Consider the following 21485-nt stretch of genomic DNA (forward strand, 5'->3'; position numbering starts at 1 on the left):
AAATGGGTGAAGGGAACAAAAGATACAAACTTCTAGTTATAAAATTAGCCATGGGATATAACAAAAAAGAAGAGCTTATTGTGAAACTAAAGTTAATAAGTACATTTTCACTTTTGGAAGTTCTTTTAATTTTTAGTACTCACAATATGACTGGAGATCTAATGATTGTCACCAGGAGGCATTTCTTATTGTGTTTTTAAGATTTTACCTAAATATTATAAATTATTAATGGAAAAGTAAAGGTGTTTGTGCAAGCGCATGTGCACACACACATACACCCAAATCCAAATGTACTGTTACTAGTCATTAGTCAAAATGATACCTGTATTGAAACTATTCTGTAGTACATTAAATTTTTACAATACACAAAATTGATGAATTTACCAGTCACCAGCAAAAGGGATAAAGTTAGTGCTTCTTCAAACCAACTTAAATTACTAACTATATAAAACTGTGTATATATACAGTTTTAAGATTACAGGGAGTTTCAAGTGTTCATCACTTTCCCTGCCCAGCACAGAGTCTATTATTTCCCTCTTATCTACTACCTTTCCCCTCAGTCTATTTTCTATTTATGCGACTACTCCAGTCATACAAACCACTCGCTGATAATGGTACAAGGTGAAGTTCTAGTATAACTATGAATGGAGTTGGCTGCAGTGATCATGTAAGGGCAGAAAGGAGTTAAGGTTTCCAAATACGTTCGTAAATGGAATATCTGGATTTCTAAAGCTTAAATGTAACTTCAATGTAAAACGGATACTGAATTTTCCGAATCTTATGGATTTTTCTGGAATGGGGTAGGGGAGAAGATAAAGGTGGGATGCCACTACTGCTTACTAACGTGTCTAGAACAATTTTCCTTACTACTACCTTTCCATCAATAACCTACCCTTCCCACCCAAAATAAAAAAACATGTTCATTTAAAGAAGCCAGAGAAATCGAAGAGTATCCAAACAAAAATAAAAATTCCCCGTGACTTAATTACCCAGACTGCTAATATTTTGGCATATTTCCTTTAAGCTTACACCCTCCTCCATGTGTGTTTTTACACGAAGCTGGGACTGTTACTTGGAAAATTTTATGTACTGCTGTCACAGTATGGCTATATGGTGTATTTATATGAATTCAAAGAATGCCTTTCACTAAGACACTTTACTATTATCTGACACGTGCAATGTGAATGGCACTCCCCTCCCCCTGGCCCCCTGATGTGCACAACCACGTGGAAACACTGGGCAAGCAACATTTCTGAAACGCATTCTACTTTCTGGTAATCTTCCTTTCAGGGTGGTTATGAGGCTTAAATCTGATGATCCACGTAAAGTCATTTGGCAAATATTAGGCCAACAATAAGTGAGAGCTATTATCATGATCACTTGAAGTAGTCACAGCAGTCAGTGATGGCACTAGTGACTCTTGTCTTTTCACCTTGCCCTTGCCCATATGACTCACCTCCTACCCTGAGACCTTGTCCACAACTATTCCAAAACTGCCAAGCTTGCCCCATAAAGTTTAGTCCACCTCCAAGTTAATGCTCCCAACTAGTAAGTGATTGTCATCATTACTTACGACTCACTTCAATGATTTCTGCTCCTGAAAACATTCCCCACAGAAACTGCTCCAAACCTTTCACCTTTTGTTAAACACTAAACTTCAACCTGATTATTTCAGAGTTTGTCTTCCCCTGCATACTGTGAGTCTGTGAATTCAGGGATATTACCTTATTGTTATATGTCTGAAAAAAAGGGCAAATTACTGAAATAATTTAAGTTTATTCTAGGAGAACTGCCTTAACTTCTTCTCTATATTAAATTTTCTGTCATTACTCCCACTTCCCCCTTCCCTTGGATCTTGGCCAGAAGTAGCGACTATTTCCAAGGTTAATTCCTTCACCTATATATTGGAATCTGTTATATTCCTTCATAAACTACCTCCTCTTTTGCATCTTCTATCTTTTCCTTTCTACTGAACCCTACACCTTTTTTAAAAAAAGTTTATTTATTTTGAGAGAGAGCGCACGCACGTGAGTGGGGAAGGGGCAGAGAGAGACAGCTTAGTGTGGAGCCCCACGCAGGGCTCTATCTCACAACTGGCAGATCACGACCTGAGCCACTATCAAGAGTCGGACGCTTAACCAACTAGGCCATCCAGGTGCCCCATTAACCCTATACTTAAGTGTAACAATATATATGCTATTCCAACTAAAACAACAGAAACATCTTCCCTTTGACCTCATTACTTTCACAAAAGATAGGAACTCAATTTACAGTATCTGGCAAAGCAATGCTCAATTTAATTAATATTTAACACATTTATTACTGTAACTACATCTGACAATTTTTTTCTCCATCACTGGCCATTTTTCAAAGATACATATTATTTTCAATTACATCATCAATACAATATATAATGGCTAGTTCCCTGCTTTACATAAATAACTGCAGTTGAAGCTCAGGATTCATTTTTATTCCTTCATTTAAACCCCCTTCACCAAATTCCTTTTTCTTTTAGCTGTTTGTTGCAACTGAACAAATTTTGCATAAGGCACTTAGTAGGTCCAAGTTTCCTGATCCCAGCTACCCTAAGCAGCAGCTTCAGGCTAAAACACTTTCAGTCAGGCTCTGTGCTGGCAGCTCAGAGCCTGGAACCTGCTTCAGATTCTGTCTGCCTCTCTCTCTCTCTCTCTCTCTCTCAAAAATAAATAAAACATTAAAAAAAAAAAAAGGCTAAAACACTTTTCACCTGAAAATAAAGCCAACCATTACTTTATTGGTGTTATTTATACAATGATTATTACTATCACATTTCCTACCATTAATCAACTTCTTAGGCATCATAAACACATAAGTAAATGAAATAAATAAAGCATATTTTTTCTACTACCTTAAAGATTTTATTATTTAAAAGCCTACAATCTTTTCAGGTTATATATATTAATTATACATAATATACATGATATTTTAATAATTTACCATATTTAAAAGAACAATTTAGAAACAAACAACAGAGCTAAGATTGTTTCCTTTGTTTTAAAAACATAAATAAAAGGGCTGAAAATAGCACTTTAGTTCAGATATTTTCATTTAAAGTTTTCTTAGTTGCTCAAGTTCTTGGCAGGCTGTTTTTAATGACCAAAAAGGATTCCATGTCCCTCTTAATAGCCCTCCAGCTGGAAAAACATTTAATTTGACTTGAAACATATGGGATATGTATATTTTTAATAGGAAAATTCTAGTTTAAAAGATGTGCATTTAAATGTTAATAAATGCACATAAATGATAGTACTATACATCAAAAAATCTACACTGCAAGAACAGTTTTTTAAAAAGTTATATTGTTTATTATAAAACAATTAACTTTTACTTCAACGTTTGACATCTGTTATACACAGATGATACTCTATGGCCAAAGAAATACCAAAGGTATACATTATTTTATATTCAAATGAGATCTGGTAACAAGCTGCTAAAATTTGGGGAAAAAAACCCAAACCAACAATGATGCTTGGAAGACTTACCAATTTTATTATATATCCAGTTGTAAAAGTTCAAAATGGAAAAACAAAAAAAGACAACTAACTTTATTATTAAAAGAATTTAATTTATTGCCTTAATAGAGGACTAAAAATTACAAGTGCAAACTGGACAGCCCCAAGCCAGCATGAGTGTTCTTGGAAAATTTCTAAATGCTGTGGTCGCTACAGCACCCTCCACCTCTGCCACAGCCAGTCCAGATTCAAAGCCACAGGTGAGAACAACTGACTGAATGGCCTAAATGCCAAAGGTAATGCAGGAGAAAGCAAGTATTTGGCCTGTTCCTTTCTTTCTTCCTCCCTCCCTCCCTCCCTCCCTCCCTCCCTTTCTTTGTTTTCTTTTTTCTTTTTTTGGCTTTTGTAGAGAGAGAGAGGTCCTGTTTTCTAGTTGGACTCAAATTATGGGAAATATCTCAAACATAGGAAGGAAGTTCAGATGGAAGATAACCAAAAGCAATTGTCTTTGTCCCTATCTCCTTTCCTTCTAATAATAATAATATGGACAACATTACAATATAAATATTATTAGTGGTATTAATAATAAACAATAGAGGAAAGGACTTGTTTTTGCTCTTTGATCCTCTAGCACCAGCTCTTACTAACCTAATATGTGAAGCAGTCACATATTTTACATAGCAAAGCACAAAATACACTCTCAGGGACCTTGTTTAAATAAGGTCTTTCACTAAAATTTCAAGTAGCATGTGAAAATAGTATGGAAGTGGATATGCACAATTTAGGCATTTCAATAAATATGTTACATTTAATCAACCAAACATAAGCTTGGAGATAAAATAAAAAAATAAAAATGAAATAAAATAAAAATATAAACATAAAAATAATAAAAATGAATAAAAATAAAAATATGTGTGTATTTGCATGTTTTTAACAAGACAAATAAAGCATACAAATGAATTTGACAATGGATATTCCCCTGGACTCCTTGAAAGATATGGCAGTTTATCACTTCACACTGTTCTTGACAAAGCTACCTAGAGCATAAAGTACCTCCCTACTGAAATTGTTTGCTCATTACTTACTCTGTATTAGCTCTATTCAAAAACATTGTCTTATTTGATTTCTATGTCTCTTTGATAAAGGTAAAATTACCCCCACTTTACTGTAGAGAGAGTAAGAAAATCAGTAGTTGCATGAGGCAGGGGCAGGGAGGGGAGGCAGTAAAGAGAGGTGAGCAGATTAAACAAACAAAGCATTTTTAGGGGGTGACTATTCTGTATAATACTGTAAAGATGAATGTGTGATATTATGCACTGTCAAAATCCACACAACTGTATAGCACAAAGAGTGAATTCTAATATAAAAACTATGGATTTTAGCTAATAATAATGTATAAATATTACTCATCAATCATAACATATATAAGATGTTAACACTAGGGGAAACTGTGCAGGGAAGAGGGGATACATGGGGACTCTGCACTATCTGCTTAACTTTTCTATAAACCTAAAACTGCAGTTTATTATTAGCTAAAATCCATAGGTTACGTTAAGATTCAGTCTTTGCGCTATACAGTTGTATGGATTTTGACAATGCATTATGCCACATATTCATCATTACAGTATTATACAGAATAATTTCACCACCCTGACATAAAGCTAGATTCACACTTCACTTTATGCATGAAACTAAGTTACAGATGGATCAAAAAGTTAAAAAAAATTAGGGGCACCTGGGTGGCTAAGTCGGTTGAACGTCCGACTTCGGCTCAGGTCATGATCTCACAGTTTGTGGGTTTGAGCCCCGCATCAGGCTCTGTGCTGACCGCTTGCTCAGAGCCTGGAGCCTGCTTCAGATTCTGTGTCTCCTTCTCTCTCTGCCCCTCCCCCATTCATGCTTTGTCTCACTCTGCTTCTCAAAAATAAATAAATGTAAAAAAAAAAAATTAAAAAAAAGTAAAGTACTGGAAGGGAACAAAATATGGATTATGTGACCTAAGAGTTGAGAAGATACATCTAAGCATGAAATAAAAACCATTAGTCTTTCTAGTCTGTCCACCAAAAAGTCGAGAACAATGAAAGCAATGGATACTTCCTGGAGCCTAGACTAAATACCATTTCCCATTAAAAGACACCGGACCTCCTTGGAGAAATCTGATTCCATGTGTGGTAGGAAATGTATTAGATAAGCCTGGAACATGACATCTAAAAGAAAGCAAGGAAACCAGCAAAGACTTCTATTAAGATCACAACCAAAGGAACTGGGAACCAGCTTGAAAAGCCCTTTACTGGCCAAAGATGGGACAATTTGAACATCAAGAAATAGGAAATGCAAGAGGGGTACCTGAGTGGCTCAGTCGGTTAAATATCTGACTCTTGATTTCGGCTCAGGTCACGATCTCATAGTTTATGAGATCAAGCCCTGCATGGGGTTCCATGCTAACAGTGCAGAGCCTGCTTGGCATTCTCTCTCTTCCCTTCTCTCTCTGCCCCTCCCCTGCTCACTCTCCTCCCCTCATCTCTGTTTCTGTGAAAATAAACAAATAAACACTAAAAAAAAAAAAAAAAAAAAGAAATAGTAACTGAAATGGACTAAAAACACTTCAAATGTTTTTAAATCATAAGTTCATTTATAAGAATACTAAAAACAAAAAACAAAATCCAAACCTCATGGTACACTTTTCAGGAGTGTAGGTAAACAACACAACATTTTGAAAATTGGTAAATAAGACATAAGTAACATATCTAGATTTTTCTCTAGGTACTTACTATTCTTCAGAGAAATCAAAGAATTGATAAGAAGGGACTCTTACATTTTACAACTCTTAATGAAATAATGGATCTAGATAATGATCCTCAATGGCTGTTTACATCACAAAACAAGACAACAAGATATTACATATCTCCTGATAAAAGTACAAAATGCTCTTCATAAAACTCAAACCAGAATCTCATCAAATATCTGGACCTAACTACCAACTACAGAGTCAGAAGTAACACGTTAGCTAAACAACACCAGTAAAATCCAGATTGTGACATTCTTAAAGGACAAAAAACTTGTGTTTATCAACAAAAACTTACAAGGAAAAAAATTAACAGAGATGAAGGGGTAACATATAGATTAAAAGATACTTCAAAGACTTCACTAAAAACAATGTTTGCATCTTAGTTTCTCATTCAAATTTAAGAAAACACAAGTGGAGAAATGCAAACACAGACTGGATATTTGAAGAACTCATAATATCGAAGGGATTGTTATTTTTCTGCAGGAGTGTAGATTATTTATAAAAAGTAGGATCCTCATTTTTTAGGAGATAAATTCAGATTAAAAAAGCAATTATTGAAATGTGGTGTTGAAGAGTGGCTGATGAAAAGAGTCTATATTATATGAAGTAAAGAAGAATTAGAAATACAAAATGACCATGTAAAATATGGTTGTACCACAGAACTACAAACAGGTTAAATGTATACCTAAAGTCATTTTTAATTCCATGAAAGAAAAAGAACACATGATCAGTGATTTCAAATTTATATATGGAGCACTTCACAATAATGTATCAGTGAAAGAAAAAATTTTAAGTAAAATCTGATGGAAACAAAGATTCTTTGTTAAAATTTTGGTATGTTATAAAAGAAATTAGAATACAGACACTTAGTGGACAATGGCAATGACACGTATTTTTGCACTTGGTATTAAAACTAAATCTGAGAGGAGAAGGAGTTAAGATGGTGCAATAATAAGGGGACTCTGGGCTTGTCTCTTCCCTCGAACACAGCTAGATCAACATCAAATCATTTTGAAAACTTAGGAAATTGATCTGAAGATTAAGAGAACAGTCTGCATAATTTGAGGGAGAGAACGTGGCAGGTACAGAGCACAGAGAGGTGTAATGGTGAAGAGATGTGGTACAGCAGAAGGGAGGAAGCCCTTTTTGCAGGGAGGAGAAACAGGGGAGAGAGAGCAGTGCACGGGGTTTACGCAAGAAAAGCACTGCCCCTGAAAGCAGCTACAAAGAATGAAAACAAGTGTAGGGGACTGCACAAGAAAACTGTTTCACAAAACCACACTGCCAGTTTTTATGAACAGCGAGGTACATAGTCTGAAGCTTTAGAGGTCAGCACCTGGCAGTGCTCTGGTGAGGAAAAGCGGCAGAGCCCCAGCAGCGGGCGGGCAGCACAGTCTGAAGATCCCCCCGGGGTCGCATGCGGAGAAGTTGTTCCCCTGCTTGGGGTGCACTTGGTAGAGGCCATACAGCCCTCTACCTCCACAGGGGCCCTATACTCCGACAGGGGCCACAGACCTGCCCTGTTCACCAGTATAGGAAGAAAGACACTGGTTGAGGGCAGCAAAACCTGGCGCCAGCATTGTGTTGGGATTTATCATAAACTCTGAGCTCCTGCTGCTGCTGCTGCTGCTGCTGCTGCTGCGTGGTCAGGTGAATGTTTTCTGGGGCACCCAGATAGCAGCCACAATGTGGTTGAGACCCTCCCACAGATCACAGTGGGTCCCAGCTGTAGGGGTCTCTGAAGTGTGGGGTTTTGAAACACAGCAGCTCCTGAGATAAAACCCAGGAGGGTGGTGCCACCTGGCAGGCCACCTTCAGCTCTGACAGACTGAAGGTGGGGAGCTGAGAGGAGCTGGGGACAATGGAGGAGTGATTGATCACACATCTGTGAGGGCTTGAACTTCCCACTGGAAGGGCTAGAGAATTGGGTGGAGCCATTTTTACCATTAGCCCATCAGAAACGATTGAACTCAGGGAGCTAAACAGCACCACCAAGTGGCAAAGAGAGCTGTGCAAGCACAAAGTCCCACCCACTGTGCCCTCCAGGCACATTTCCACTAGGGCAAGTTCACTTGAGAATGAGAGCAGAAAATTTCCCTGTGAAGACCAGCACAAATCCCTTCTGTGCTCTTAAGTCTACTGATCACAGACTGCTGCAAGTTTCAGCTTTAGGGAAAACTGGATCCAGCTTCATTTGGTTTTTTTTTGTTTGTTTTTGCCCTTGGATACAGAAAGAGCAAAGTTTTTATTTTTTTTTAACTTTTAATTTTTTTATCTTTTTCTCTCCTTTTTTCTTTCTTTGATCAAGCTCCCATTAACAAGCAGACCAAAAACACATAGGATCTAGCTTCCTTTGATTTTTTAAAAAACTTTTAATTTTAATTTTATTATTATTTTCGTTTTTGTCCAAAATGACAAGATGGAGGAATTCACCCCCAAAGAAAGAACACGAGGAAATGATGGCCAAATCAATACAGATGTAAGTAAGATATTTGAACTATGTTGTTAAAACAACAATTATAAGGATTCTAGCTGGGCTTGAAAAAAAGCATAGAAGACACTAGAGAATCCCTTACTGCAGACATAAAAGAGCTAAAATCTACTCAGGCCAAATTTTAAATTGCTACAACCGAGATGCAAACCTGAATGGATGCCACAACTGTGAGGATGGACAAAGCAGAGGAACAAATCAGTGATATAAATATAGATAAAATATGGAAAATAATTAAGCTGAAAAGAAGAGCAAAACACAGGTAATGAATCATAAAGGCTGACTTACAGAACTCAGTGACTTCTGAAAACAGAATTAACATTCATAACATAGGAGTCCCAGAAGGGGAAGAGAGGGAAAAAGGGGCTAAAGTTTTAGTCAAACAAATTATAGCTCTGAAAACTTCCTGAATCTGGGGAAGGACACAGACATCAAAATCCAAGAAGCACAGAGAACTCCCATTAAATTAACCAAAAGCCAGCCATCACCAAGGCATATCACAGTCAAGCTCACAAATTATATGAACAAGGAAGAAACCTGAGAGCAGCAAGGGATAAAAAAAAAAATCCTTAAACCTACAACAGATGACAGATCACGTTTGCAGCAGATATGTCCACAGAAACTTGGCAGGCCAGAAAGGAGTGGCAGGATATATTCAATATGCTGAATGGGAAAAATATGCAGCTAAGAATACTCTATACAGCAAAGCTGTCATTCAGAATAGAAGGAGAGATAAAGACCTTCCCAGACAAACAAAAACTAAAGGAGTTCGTGACCACTAAACCAACACTGCAAGAAATATTAAGGGGGATTCTGAGTTGGTGGGGGTGGGGAAGACCAAAAGTGACAAAGACTAGAAAGGATCAGAGAACATCACCAGAAACACCAACTCTATAGGTAACACAATGGCACTGACCTCTTGTCTTTCAATAATCACTCTGAATGTAAATGGACTAAATACTCCAATCAAAAAACATAGAGTATCAGAATGGATAAAAAAAAAAAAACAAGATCCGTCTATATGCTGTCTACATAAGACTCATTATAGACATTAAGATATCTGCAGATTAAAAGTAAGGGGATGGAGAACCACTTATCATGGTAATGGATGCCAAAAGAAAGCCAGAATAGTCACGCTTCTATCAGACAAACTAGATTTTATTTTATTTATTAAAAAAAACTTTTTTTTAATGTTTATTCATTTTTGAGAGTGAGAGAGACAGAGCATGAGCGGGGGAGGGCCAGAGAGAGAGGGAGACACAGAATCAGAAGCAGGCTCCAGGCTGCAAGCTATCAGCACAGGGCCTGATGCAGGGCTTGAACTCACGGACTGTGAGATCATGACCCGAGCCGAAGTCGGATGCTCAACCGACTGAGCCACCCAGGCGCCCCTATTTTTAAATTTTTTAATGATTATTTTTGAGAGAGTGAGAGACAAACTGTGAGCAGGGGAGGGACGGAGAGAGAGGGAGACAGAGAATCCGAAGCAGTCTCCAGGTTCTGAGCCTGATTCAGGGCTCGAACCCACAAAGGAGGAGATCATGACCTGAGCTGAAGTTGGATGCTTAACCAACTGAGCCACCCAGGCACCCTGGGACAAACTACATTTTAAAACAAAGACTGTACCAAGAGATGAAGAGGGGGATTATATCATAATTAAGGAATCTAACCATCAAGAAGATCTAACAACTGTAAATATTTATGCCCCCAACATGGAAGCACCCAAATAGATAAATCAATTAATAACAAACATAAAGAAACTCACTGACAATTATACAGTAATAGTAGGGGACTTTAACACCCCATTTACAACAATGGACAAATCATCTAAGCAGAAAATCAACAAGGAAACAATGGCTCTGAATGACACAGTGGATGGCACAGACTTAACAGAACTTTCCATCCTAAAGCAGCAGAATACACATTCTTCTCAAGTGCACATGGAACATTCTCCAAAACAGATCACACACTGGGTCACCAATCGGCCCTGAAGAAGTACAAAAAGACTGAGATCATATCATACATATTTTCAGACCACAGTGCTATGAAGGTTGAAGTCAACCCCAAGAAAACATTTGGAAAGACCACAAATACTTGGGGGTTAAAGAACATCTTACTGAAGAATGAATGGGTTAACCAGGAAATTAATGAGGAAATAAAAAAGTACATAGAAGCAGATGAAAATGAAAACATGACAGTCCAAAACCTTTGGGATATAGCAAAGGCAGTCTCAAGAGGGAAGTATATTACAATACGGGTCCATCTCAAGAAGCAAGAAAGGTCTCATATACACACCCTAACCTTACACCTAAAGGAGCTAGAAAAGCAAATAAAGCTTAATGCCAGCAGAAGAAGGGAAATAATAAAGACTAAAGCAGAAATAAACAATACAGAAACAAACAAACAAACAAAAAACCCAGTAAAACAGATCAAGGAAACTAAGAGCTGGTTCTTTGAAAGAATAAAATTGGTAAGTCCCAAGCCAGACTTATCAAAAAGAAAAGACAAAGTACCCAAATAAAATCATGAATGAAGGGAAGAGATCACAACCACCACAACTGAAATACAAATAATTATAAGAAATATTATGAAAAATTATATGTCAACAAACTGGGAAACCTGGAAGAAATGGATAAATTCCTAGAAACATACCAACTACCGAAACTGAAACAGGATAAAACAGAAAATTTGAACAGACCAATAACCAGCAAAGAAATTGAAACCGTAATCAAAAACTCTCCCAACAAACAAAAGTCCAGGGCCAGATGGTTTCACAGGGGTATTCTACCAGACATTTATAAAGAAGAGTTAAAATCTATTCTTCTCAAACTGTTCCAAAAAATAGAAACAGAAAGGAAAACTTCCAAATTCATTCTATGAGGCCAGCACTACCTTGATTCCAGAACCAGACAAAGACCCCAGTAAAAAAGGAGAATTACAGGCTAATATCCCTGATGAACATGGATGCAAAATCTCAACAAGATACTAGCAAATTGAATCCAACAGTACATTAAAAGAATTATTCACCATGATCAAGTGGGGTTTATTCCTGGGATGCAGGGCTGGTTCAATATCCATAAATCTATCAGTGTGATACACCACATTAATTAAAGAAAGGATAAGAACCATATGATCCTCTCAGTAGATGCAGAAAAACCATTTTATAAAATACAGCATCCATTCTTGATAAAAATCCTCAACAAAGTAGGGATAGAAGGAATATATCTCAACATCATAAAAGCCATATATGAAAGATCCACAGCTAGAGCCTATCATTTTCAATGGGGAAAAACAGAGCTTTTCCCCTAAGGTGAAGAACATGACAGTGATGTACATTCTCGCCACTGTTGTTCAACATAGTAGTGGAAGTCCTAGCTTCAGCAATCAAACAACAAAAAGAAATAAAAGGCGTCCATATTGGCAAGGAAGAAGTCAAACTTTCACTATTTGCAGACGACATGATACTCTTTGTAGAAAACCCAAAAGACTCCACCAAAAAAATTACTAGAACCAATACATGAATTCAGCAAAGTCACAGGATATCAAATCCACATACAGAAATCTGTTGCATTTCTATACACCAATAAAGCAGCAGCAGAAAGAGAAATCAAGGAATCGATCCCATTTATAACTGCACCAGAAACCATAAGATACCTAGGAATAAACTTAACCAAAGAGGTAAAAGATCTGTACTCTGAAACCTAGAGAACACTTATGAAAGAAGCTGGGTAAGACACAAAATGGAAAAATATTCCATGATCATGGAAAGAAAGAACAAATATTGTTAAAATGTGGATGCTACCCAAAACAATCTACATATTCAATACAATCCCTATCAAAATAACACCAGCATTTTTCACAAAGTTAGAACAAACAATTCTAAAATTTGTATGGAATCAGAAAAGACCCCAAATAGCCAAAGCAACCTTGAAAAAAAAAAAAGCAGAAGTGGAGGCATCACGATTTCTGGATTTCAAGCTATACTATAAAGCTGTAGTCATTAAGACAGCATGGTAATGGTACAAAAACAGAGAAACAGATCAATGGAGCAGAAAAGAAAATCCAGAAATGGACCCACAACTATACAGTCAACTAATCTTTGACAAAGCAGGAAAGAATAACCAGTGGAAAAAAATACAGCTTCTTCAATGAATGGTTTTGGGAAAATTGGACAGCAACATGTAGAAGAATAAAACTGGACTTTTTTTTTTTTATTAAAAAAAATTTTTTTAACGTTTATTTATTTTTGAGACAGAGAGAGACAGAGCATGAACAGGGGGAGGGTCAGAGAGAGAGGGAGACACAGAATCTGAAACAGGCTCCAGGCTCTGAGCTGTCAGCACAGAGCCCGAGGTGGGGCTCGAACTCACGGATCGCGAGATCATGACCTGAGCCGAAGTTGGATGCTTAACCGACTGAGCCACCCAGGCGCCCCAAATTGGACCACTTTCTTACACCGTATATAAAAATAAATTCAAATGGGTGAAAGACCTAAATGTGAGACAGGAAACCATCAAAATCGTACAGGGGAACATAGGCAGCAATCTCTTTGACCCTGGCCATAGCAACTTCTTACTGAGCACGTCGCCAGAAGGAAAGGAAACAAAAGCAAAAATAAACTACTGGGACTTCTTCAAAATGAAAAGCTTCTGTACAGCAAAGGAAATAATCAACAAAACTAAAAGGCAGACTATGGAATGGGAAAAGATATTTGCAAATGACATATCAGATAAAGGGTTAGTCTCCAAAATCTATACAAAACTTATCAAACTCAACACCCAAAAAACAAATAATCCAGTGAAGAAATGGGCAGAAGACATGAATAGACACTTTTTCAAAGAAGACATCTATCTAGATGACCAACAGACACATGAAAAGATACTCAACATCACTCATCATCAGGAAGATACAAATCAAAACCACAATGAGATATCACCTCACACCTGTCAGAGTGGTTAAAATAAAGAACACAAAAAACAACAGAAATTGGTAGAGGCAGAGAAAGGGGAACCCTCTTGCACTGTGGGGAGAATGAAAACTGGCGCAGTCACTCTGAAGAATAGCATGGAGGTTCCTAAAAAAATTAAAAATACGGGCACTTGGGTGGCTCAGTCGGTTAATTGTCCAACTTTGGCTCAGATCATGATCTCATGGTTTGTGAGCTTGAGCCCTGCATCAGGCTCTCCGCTGTCAGTGCGAGCCTGCTTCAGATCCTCTGTCCCTCTCTCTCTCTGGCCCTCCTCTGCTACCTCTCTCTCTCTCTCTCTCTCTCATAAAAAAATAAACATTAAAAAAGTGTAAAAAAAATAGAACTACCAAATGATCCAGCAACTGTACTACTAGGTATTTATCCAAAGGTTACAAAAATACAGATTCAAAGCGGTACACGCACCTCAATGTTTACAGCAATATTATCAACAATAGTCAAACTATGGAGAGAGCTCAAATGTCCATTGACTGATGAATGGCTAAAGAAGAAGTGGTATATACATACAATGAAATATTACTAAACCATCAAAAAGAATGAAATCTTGCTATCTGCAATGATGTGGGTGGAACTAGAATGTATTATATACAAAGCAAAATAAGGCAAATCCCATATGATTTCACTCATACATAGATTTTAAGAAACAAAACAGATGAACATATGGGAAGGGGGAAAAAGAAGAGGAGAAACAAAAAAAACCATAAGAGACTCTTAACAGAGAATAAACTGAGGGTTGATGGAGGGATGTGGGTGGGAGATAGGCTAGATGGGTGATGGGTACTAAGGAGAGACCTGTTATGATGAGCCCTGGGTGTTGTATATAAGTGATCAATCACTGAATTCTACTCTGGAAACCAATACTGCACTGTATGTTAACTAACTAGAATTTATATAAAAAATTGGAAAAACAAAAAAGAAAGAAAACTAAAGAAAAGATTAAAAAAACAACAACAAAAACCCTAAATCTGAATAATAAATGTCATTACTGTCTTCGTGCCCTAATGCCTTTGCTATCCTAAGCTTCTCACAGGTCCTTGGGCATACAAACTCCTACACATTCTTCAAGACCCAATTCAAAAGTAATGTCTGTAGTGAAACTTTCATTAACCATCCCAGCATTACATGAACTGTTTACTATGCAGTAACACTATGAAACCATCTTTTTACAGCTCTTTACATCTTTATACTATAAATCTGTTTTTTGGATGTGCTTCTTTAAAGGCTGAGAATAATCTTTTTTATTTCTAACTCCTAGCACATACACTCTCCTACAGGGTACTCAATAAATATTTGCAGAATCAAATGGAATCAGGATTGTAGCATCTAAAAATGGCTTTAACAAATGACTAGCTCTGAGAAGCCTTGTTGAGTCTTATTCAAAAAAGACTTCCAAAGAGGAGGCACATATCAAATTTTGTAACACTGATCCTACTAGCAGATGGGAAATTGTGCTATGCATTTAGGTTCAATAACCTTTTCAGCACTTTTTCTTTTTGAAATACTGTAAGTGCTTCATCAGAAACAGCTATTCTCAAACTTTTTAGTCAACAAACAGGATTAGCTGACTACGTACTCTATCAGCTACCATTTGCCTGTTAAGACAAAAACGAAATCTAAAAAAAAGTAAAGAATACAACTGACAGTGGTGAAGAAAGTTTCAAATTAACTTACAACATAAAACAAGATGGTCAACTTAAATTAATCAAAGAAATAATCAGAGACAAACTAAAGCACTGACTTTTAAGCAACATTTTGACAAACAGATTTTACACTATAATCTAGCACACACATGCCTATATTAAATACAATAATTACCTTTACCGACATGATGGAATCTGATACATCTAATTTTCTTTTCATTGGAAAAACAATCAATCAAAAACCTACCAGTAGACACCTGCCAAAATGATTTCATGACACTACTACTGGGTTGAGATTTAAAGTTTGATAAACACTGTCCAAAGAAATTGTGCATGCTATTAATAATCCATATGCTACAGTGATAGCTATAATCCCGTATCAAATACGTATATGAAGTTTACAGCAAAGTACAATGTCTGTAGTATATCATAAAAATTATGAATAGCAAATATAATTTTAAAAATAATGTGGTAATTTCTATCAGTAGTTAGAAAAAGTGAAATGGAATCTTTGATATCTAAAACATGAAAAAAATATTATGTCTATTAAAACAAGTGCCTTAGTCCTAGACCTCTAAAAAAGTGACAAAGCAAAGGGTCTTAGCTGAGCACTGTTAAAAGAATGATTTTATTTTAACCATTATTCTTAAGTATTTCTTCAAGTGGAAGAAAGCCCTGTCTTGAGAAGTTCAGTCCTACTCATTGTTGATCTTAGTTATTAAATTGTGAGATATGGTTTTAAAAATAATTTTCATTGAAGTGTCCAACCCAAACTCAAATTTAAGACAAGTCACTCTTCCTAACCAATTATTACCTTTAAGTTGCTATAATAAAGAAATTCTACAGCCACCATCACCTTTAAGTCACGTTAAAGAAACCTCTTTTCATAGCCAAATAAGAAATCAACGCTTAGCTGATTTTGTTTTTTAAAAACTAGTATCAAAACACATTCCCCAATAACCTACCATTAGGCAATGATGCTCTACCTGTAATTTATATAAATTTCTTAGTTTAGGTGCTACTACATCTCCATAAACATCCCTCTTAACAGAAAATATTTTTGCTAAAACACTTCAGCGGCTTCAAAAGAAAATTTTCATGAAATGAAATGACAGAAATATAAATATAAAAGCATTCCAGAACAAAGAGCATTTATGTATATCAAATAAAATTGCCATTTACTTTTTACAAGACTGCCACAGACACATGAAGTTGTGTCCAGGTTTTCTCACTGGATCCCCTTGTTGACTAGATGCACTGAACGGAGAAGGCTGAGAAGTGCTGGGCTGGTTCTGCACCTGCGCAGCTGGTGAAGGCGTCATAGGAGTGTTCTGTGAAAAACACAACCGCACGGTTTGTGAGATGACACGGAGAAACATTCACATTTTATACCACAGGCTTAAAATGAGGATTATAATGATGACTGTATGATTATATCGATAGTTATAACTTCTAAAATAAAATTTACATTTGTAGTTTTCATAATTATTTTTTTTAAATTCTTTAAAAAGATAACTATGCTTATGAAAATAATTAGGAAGTAAGATTCTTTTATTTCCTATGAACCACAAAGGCAAGATCATATTGTTGTTGTTACAGGATATACATTATTTTGAATTAAGAATTTTATATTAATAAAATTAGGCAGAAACACAATTATAAATTAAAATAAATAAAGCTACTATAAATGCACCCATTTGATTTACTTACGTACATTCTTTACAAGAACAAATCAATTGCAAACTATTATTTTTTGGCATACATTTCCATTTAGATTTTTTAATCAATACAACAAAAAGCAAACAACACATAGCAAAAAGAAAAGAAAATTTCTGATGTTAAAAATGAAGTAACCATAAGTAGAATGTTGTAAATATTATTTTATAGTTAGCTGTTTTAACAACTTTAGTCTTTTATGTTGTCCAGTTAGAGCTTTTGATGGACAATACAAGTAAAAAGATTCTAATTACAGACATAACTCTTTAAATATAAGCTATGTTTTCTTCTTCTATACCACATCCCTTTCTCTATAAAAGATACATAGGTAAATAATTACAATATATCTTAAAACAATTTGAGGCAATATGTTTTCTTTGAACCTTAATTCAGATTTATTAATCCTCACAAAGGAAAAAATAATATTGAATTTCTCATATAGAAATGGCAGCACACCATTTCAAAGCATTGTTTGAAGGCAATAAATTTAAACTTTGGGAAGATATTAAGTACACTATTCACTTATATGGTGATATTAGAAATACTTGGGCAAACCGAAGTTAAAAATAGCTGAAAACGTCAGATTAAGATTCATAATAATTAGAAAAAAGATGAAACACATAAAAAGCTACAGCATAAAAAAAAGGGAGACTGAAATGCTGAAAAAAAAAAACATGTCTCTTAGAAATGTGAAGTCAGGGCACCTGCGTGGCTCAGTTGGTTAAGCATCCGACTCCTTTTTTTTTTTTTTTAATGTTTATTTTATTTATGTTGAGAGAGAGAGAGAGAAATAGAGTGCAAGCAAGGGAGGGGCAGAGAGAGAGGGAGAGAGAGACGATCCCAAGCAGACTGTGAGCCATCAGCACAGAGCCCATTGCGGGGCTCGAACTCATGAATGGTGAGAGCATGACCTGAGCTGAAACCGAGTCCGAAACTTAACCAACTGAGTCACCCATGTGACCCAACATCTGAGTCTTGATTTTGGCTTAGGTCATGATCTCACAATTTGTGGGTTTAAGATCCATGTCTGGCTCTGCACTGACAACAAGTAGCCTGCTTGGGATTCTCTCCTTCCCCCTCTCTCTGCTGCTCCCCTGCTCGTGCTCTCTTTCTCTCTCTCTCAAAATAAATACTTAAAAAAAAAAAAAAAAAAAGAAATGTGACATCATGGGGTGCCTGGGTGGCTCAGTTGGTTAAGTGTTCAACTCTTCAGTCAGCTCAGGTCATGATCTCACGGTTCACTGGTTTGAGCTGGGGCTGGTCTCTGCACTGACAGCATAGGGTCTCTTGGGATTCTTTCTCTCTGCCCCTCCCCCGCTTTGGTGCATAGGAGCACAGGTGCGCACGCACGCACTCTCTCTCTCTCTCTTCTGCCTCTCTCCCACTAGCTCTTTGTCTTTCAAAAATAAACTTAAAAAAGGTCCTGGGGCACCTAGCTGGCTCAGTTGGTAGAGCAAGTGACTCTTGAGCTCAGGGTTGTGAGTTCAAGTCTCATGTTGGATGTAGAGATTACTTGAAAAAAATAAAATCTTGGGGCACCCGGGAGGCTGAGTCAGTTAAGTGTCTGACTCTTGATTTCAGCTCAGGTCTTGGCCTCATGGTTTGTGGGACTGACCCTTGTGTCAGGCTCCATGCTGCAAAGCCTGCTTAGGATTCTCTCTCTCTGCCCTTTTCCCCACTTGTGCTCTCTCTCAAAATAAACTTAAAAACAATTTGAAAAAAAGAAAGAAATGTGAAGTTAGGAACTTTGGAGTTCCAAGCTCTAAGGGAAAAAAAATCTACCTTTGGGATATAATTAAAGTTGTTTCTATAGTTGGGTCCCACCATTAAGATTTTATAATACAGTTAGGGAGAAAATATACATGCATATACATGCATGAAAAACAGGTGTCATGGATAGGATGTGAACTTTCTAGTCTGACAGATCCGTACTCAAACTTTAAATTTGCCTTTTGAACTAGTTATGTGACCCTGGGCAACCTATTTAACCTCTCTGATCCGAACTGTTAAGTAATGAAATCCAACTTTAGGAATGGTGGGAAGACTAGAGAAATGACAGATGAAGTGCCTAACTCTAGAGTCTCAATAAACGGCAACAGTTACTATTATTATTATACTAGAAGTCCAAATAGAGAAATCCAAGAGGGAAGTCGTATTTTGGAGGAAAGATGATGAGTTTGCTTTGGGAACAACTACAAAAGTTAATGCTGGAAACATGGATCTGACAATCATTCACCTGTGAATTCTATTTTTTTAAATCACTTTAAAAAAAATGTTTATTTATTTATTTTGAGGGAGAGAGCACAAGCACAAGCAGGGGCAGAGAAAGAGGGAGATAGAGAATCCCAGGCAGGTTCCATGTTTGGCACAGAGCCCAGTGCTGAGCCGGATCCCATGACTTGTGAGATCATGACCTGAACTGAAATCAAGAGTGGATGCTTAACCAACTGAGCCACCAAGGTGCCCTCACAAGTGAATTTTTTTTTTAATTTTTTTAAATGTTCATTCATTTTTGAGAGAGAGAGAGAGAGAGAGAGAGACAGAGAGAGAGACAGAGAGACAGAGTGTGAGTGGGGGAGGGGCATTGACAGGGAGGCACAGAATCCCAAGCAGGCTCCAGGCTCTGAGCTGTCAGCACAGAGCCTGACGTGGGGCCTGAACCCATCAACCTGAACCGTGAAATCATTACCTGAGGCAAAGTCAGACGCTTAACCGACTGAGCCACCCAGGCACCCCTCACCTATGAATTCTTTAAGCCATAAAAACTGATGATGAGAAAGCAGATGGGGGTGGGGTGGGGGAAGAGGGTCAGAGACAAAGGAATGGAACAATAGAATTAGTTTATTTATCAAAAGAATTATGCAAATTGATTCCCTGAAATAAAAATATTACATTACATTAAAAATACAAGAAATTCTAATAAAGGGGAGTAATCAAGAGGACCAGTTTCAGCCAAATACAAATATTAAAAGAGTAACAAGTTACACATATCCCAGAATTTTACTTTAAGGGTAAATTTGCCAGAGGCATCAAATTTCCTCAGGAAATTTTCCTCAGGATTAACCTTCTGGTTCTCTATACTTTCACCATTTAAATTAGGTATCTTATTGACTAGCTTGTCATATATTTGTAGATTAAGCTTATTTTTACTTTTATAAGTGCTAACAAATCTTTATCCTATTTTTTTCTATTATGGAACTCTTATTTGGTGTCACATAGAAAATTTTATTTTTACTTTTATAAGTGCTAACAAATCTTTATCCTATTTTTTTCTATTATGGAACTCTTATTTGGTGTCACATAGAAAATTTAAGGAATCACAGGGTATTTTAACCCCAAATGTTAATGAGGGACATGGAAAGAATGCTCTCAAATTAACCTAAGCTGTTAAATTAAAAATGAATAAAGATACATTAACCAATTGCAAGGTGTGAAAAATTTGTGGACCCTGATTCGAACAAGTTGTTTAAAAAACAAACAAAAAACCCACCACATTATTTTTTAAAGACAACTAGAGAACACTGACCATGAACTGGGTATCAGATAATATTAAAACATTACTATTTTTGTTAGATGTGATTTGGTATTGTATATATATCTAAATAGTTAAAAGTACTTTAACAATTAAAGAAATAGACTCTGAATTATTTATTGGCAAAAAGAAATAATGTTTGATATTTGTTTTAAAGTACTCCAACAGGGGCACCTGGGTGGCTCAGTCAGTTAAGCAACTTCAGTTCAGGTCATGATCTCATGGTTTGTGGGTTCAAGCCCCACATCGGGCTCTGTGCTGACAGCTCAGAGCCTGGAGCCTGCTTCAGATTCTGTTTCCCTCTCTGTCTGCCCCTCTCCTGCTCATGCTCTATCTCTGTCTCTCAAAAATGAATAAATGTTAAAAAAATTTTTTAAGTACTCCAATAAAAAAAATGATAGTGGTGAAGAACAGATGAAACTAAAAAGGCAAAATGATAATATTTTAAGCTAGGTAACAGATACATGATGATTTATTGGCTTTTGTGTATGTTTGAAAAATGTGTACAATAAAAAGTAAACAAATGACAAGAAGAATTAAATAGATCAAAATATACATCAGTGAAACAAAAAGAATTAAAATACTTACAGAATATACCAAATGAGAAATTCTAAAAGTCATGTTTTCTTTGACCACAGAGGTAATATTTTTAGGTTTCCTCTTGTATTAAAAAAATTATACATTTCTTTCGACAAAGCTAATTTTCAAACAGGTTGTATTATGCTGCAAAATTTTTAAAGTAACATTTAAATTATCTTTTAAGAATTAGGTCTTTTGCATGAGAGTGCAAAATAGATTTCTTTTAGGATGCAGTAGTTTACCTTTTCTTACTATTTATCA

The 21485-nt window shown here is 36.4% G+C and overlaps 1 protein-coding gene across 1 annotated transcript in view; it reads right to left on the bottom strand.

The window, feature by feature from the left end:
* Positions 1 to 21485, bottom strand: part of ARID2 (AT-rich interaction domain 2) — a 169453-nt gene that overhangs the window by 22101 nt on the left and 125867 nt on the right. Inside the window, exon 16 of the mRNA XM_040489031.1 lies at positions 16580 to 16728. Coding sequence (XP_040344965.1) covers positions 16580 to 16728 — 149 coding nt within the window. The remainder of the gene's footprint in view (positions 1 to 16579; positions 16729 to 21485) is intronic.

The sequence above is a fragment of the Herpailurus yagouaroundi genome, unplaced genomic scaffold, assembly GCF_014898765.1.
Source record: "Herpailurus yagouaroundi ecotype Mexico unplaced genomic scaffold, PumYag 166, whole genome shotgun sequence".
Lineage (NCBI taxonomy): Eukaryota > Metazoa > Chordata > Mammalia > Carnivora > Felidae > Herpailurus > Herpailurus yagouaroundi.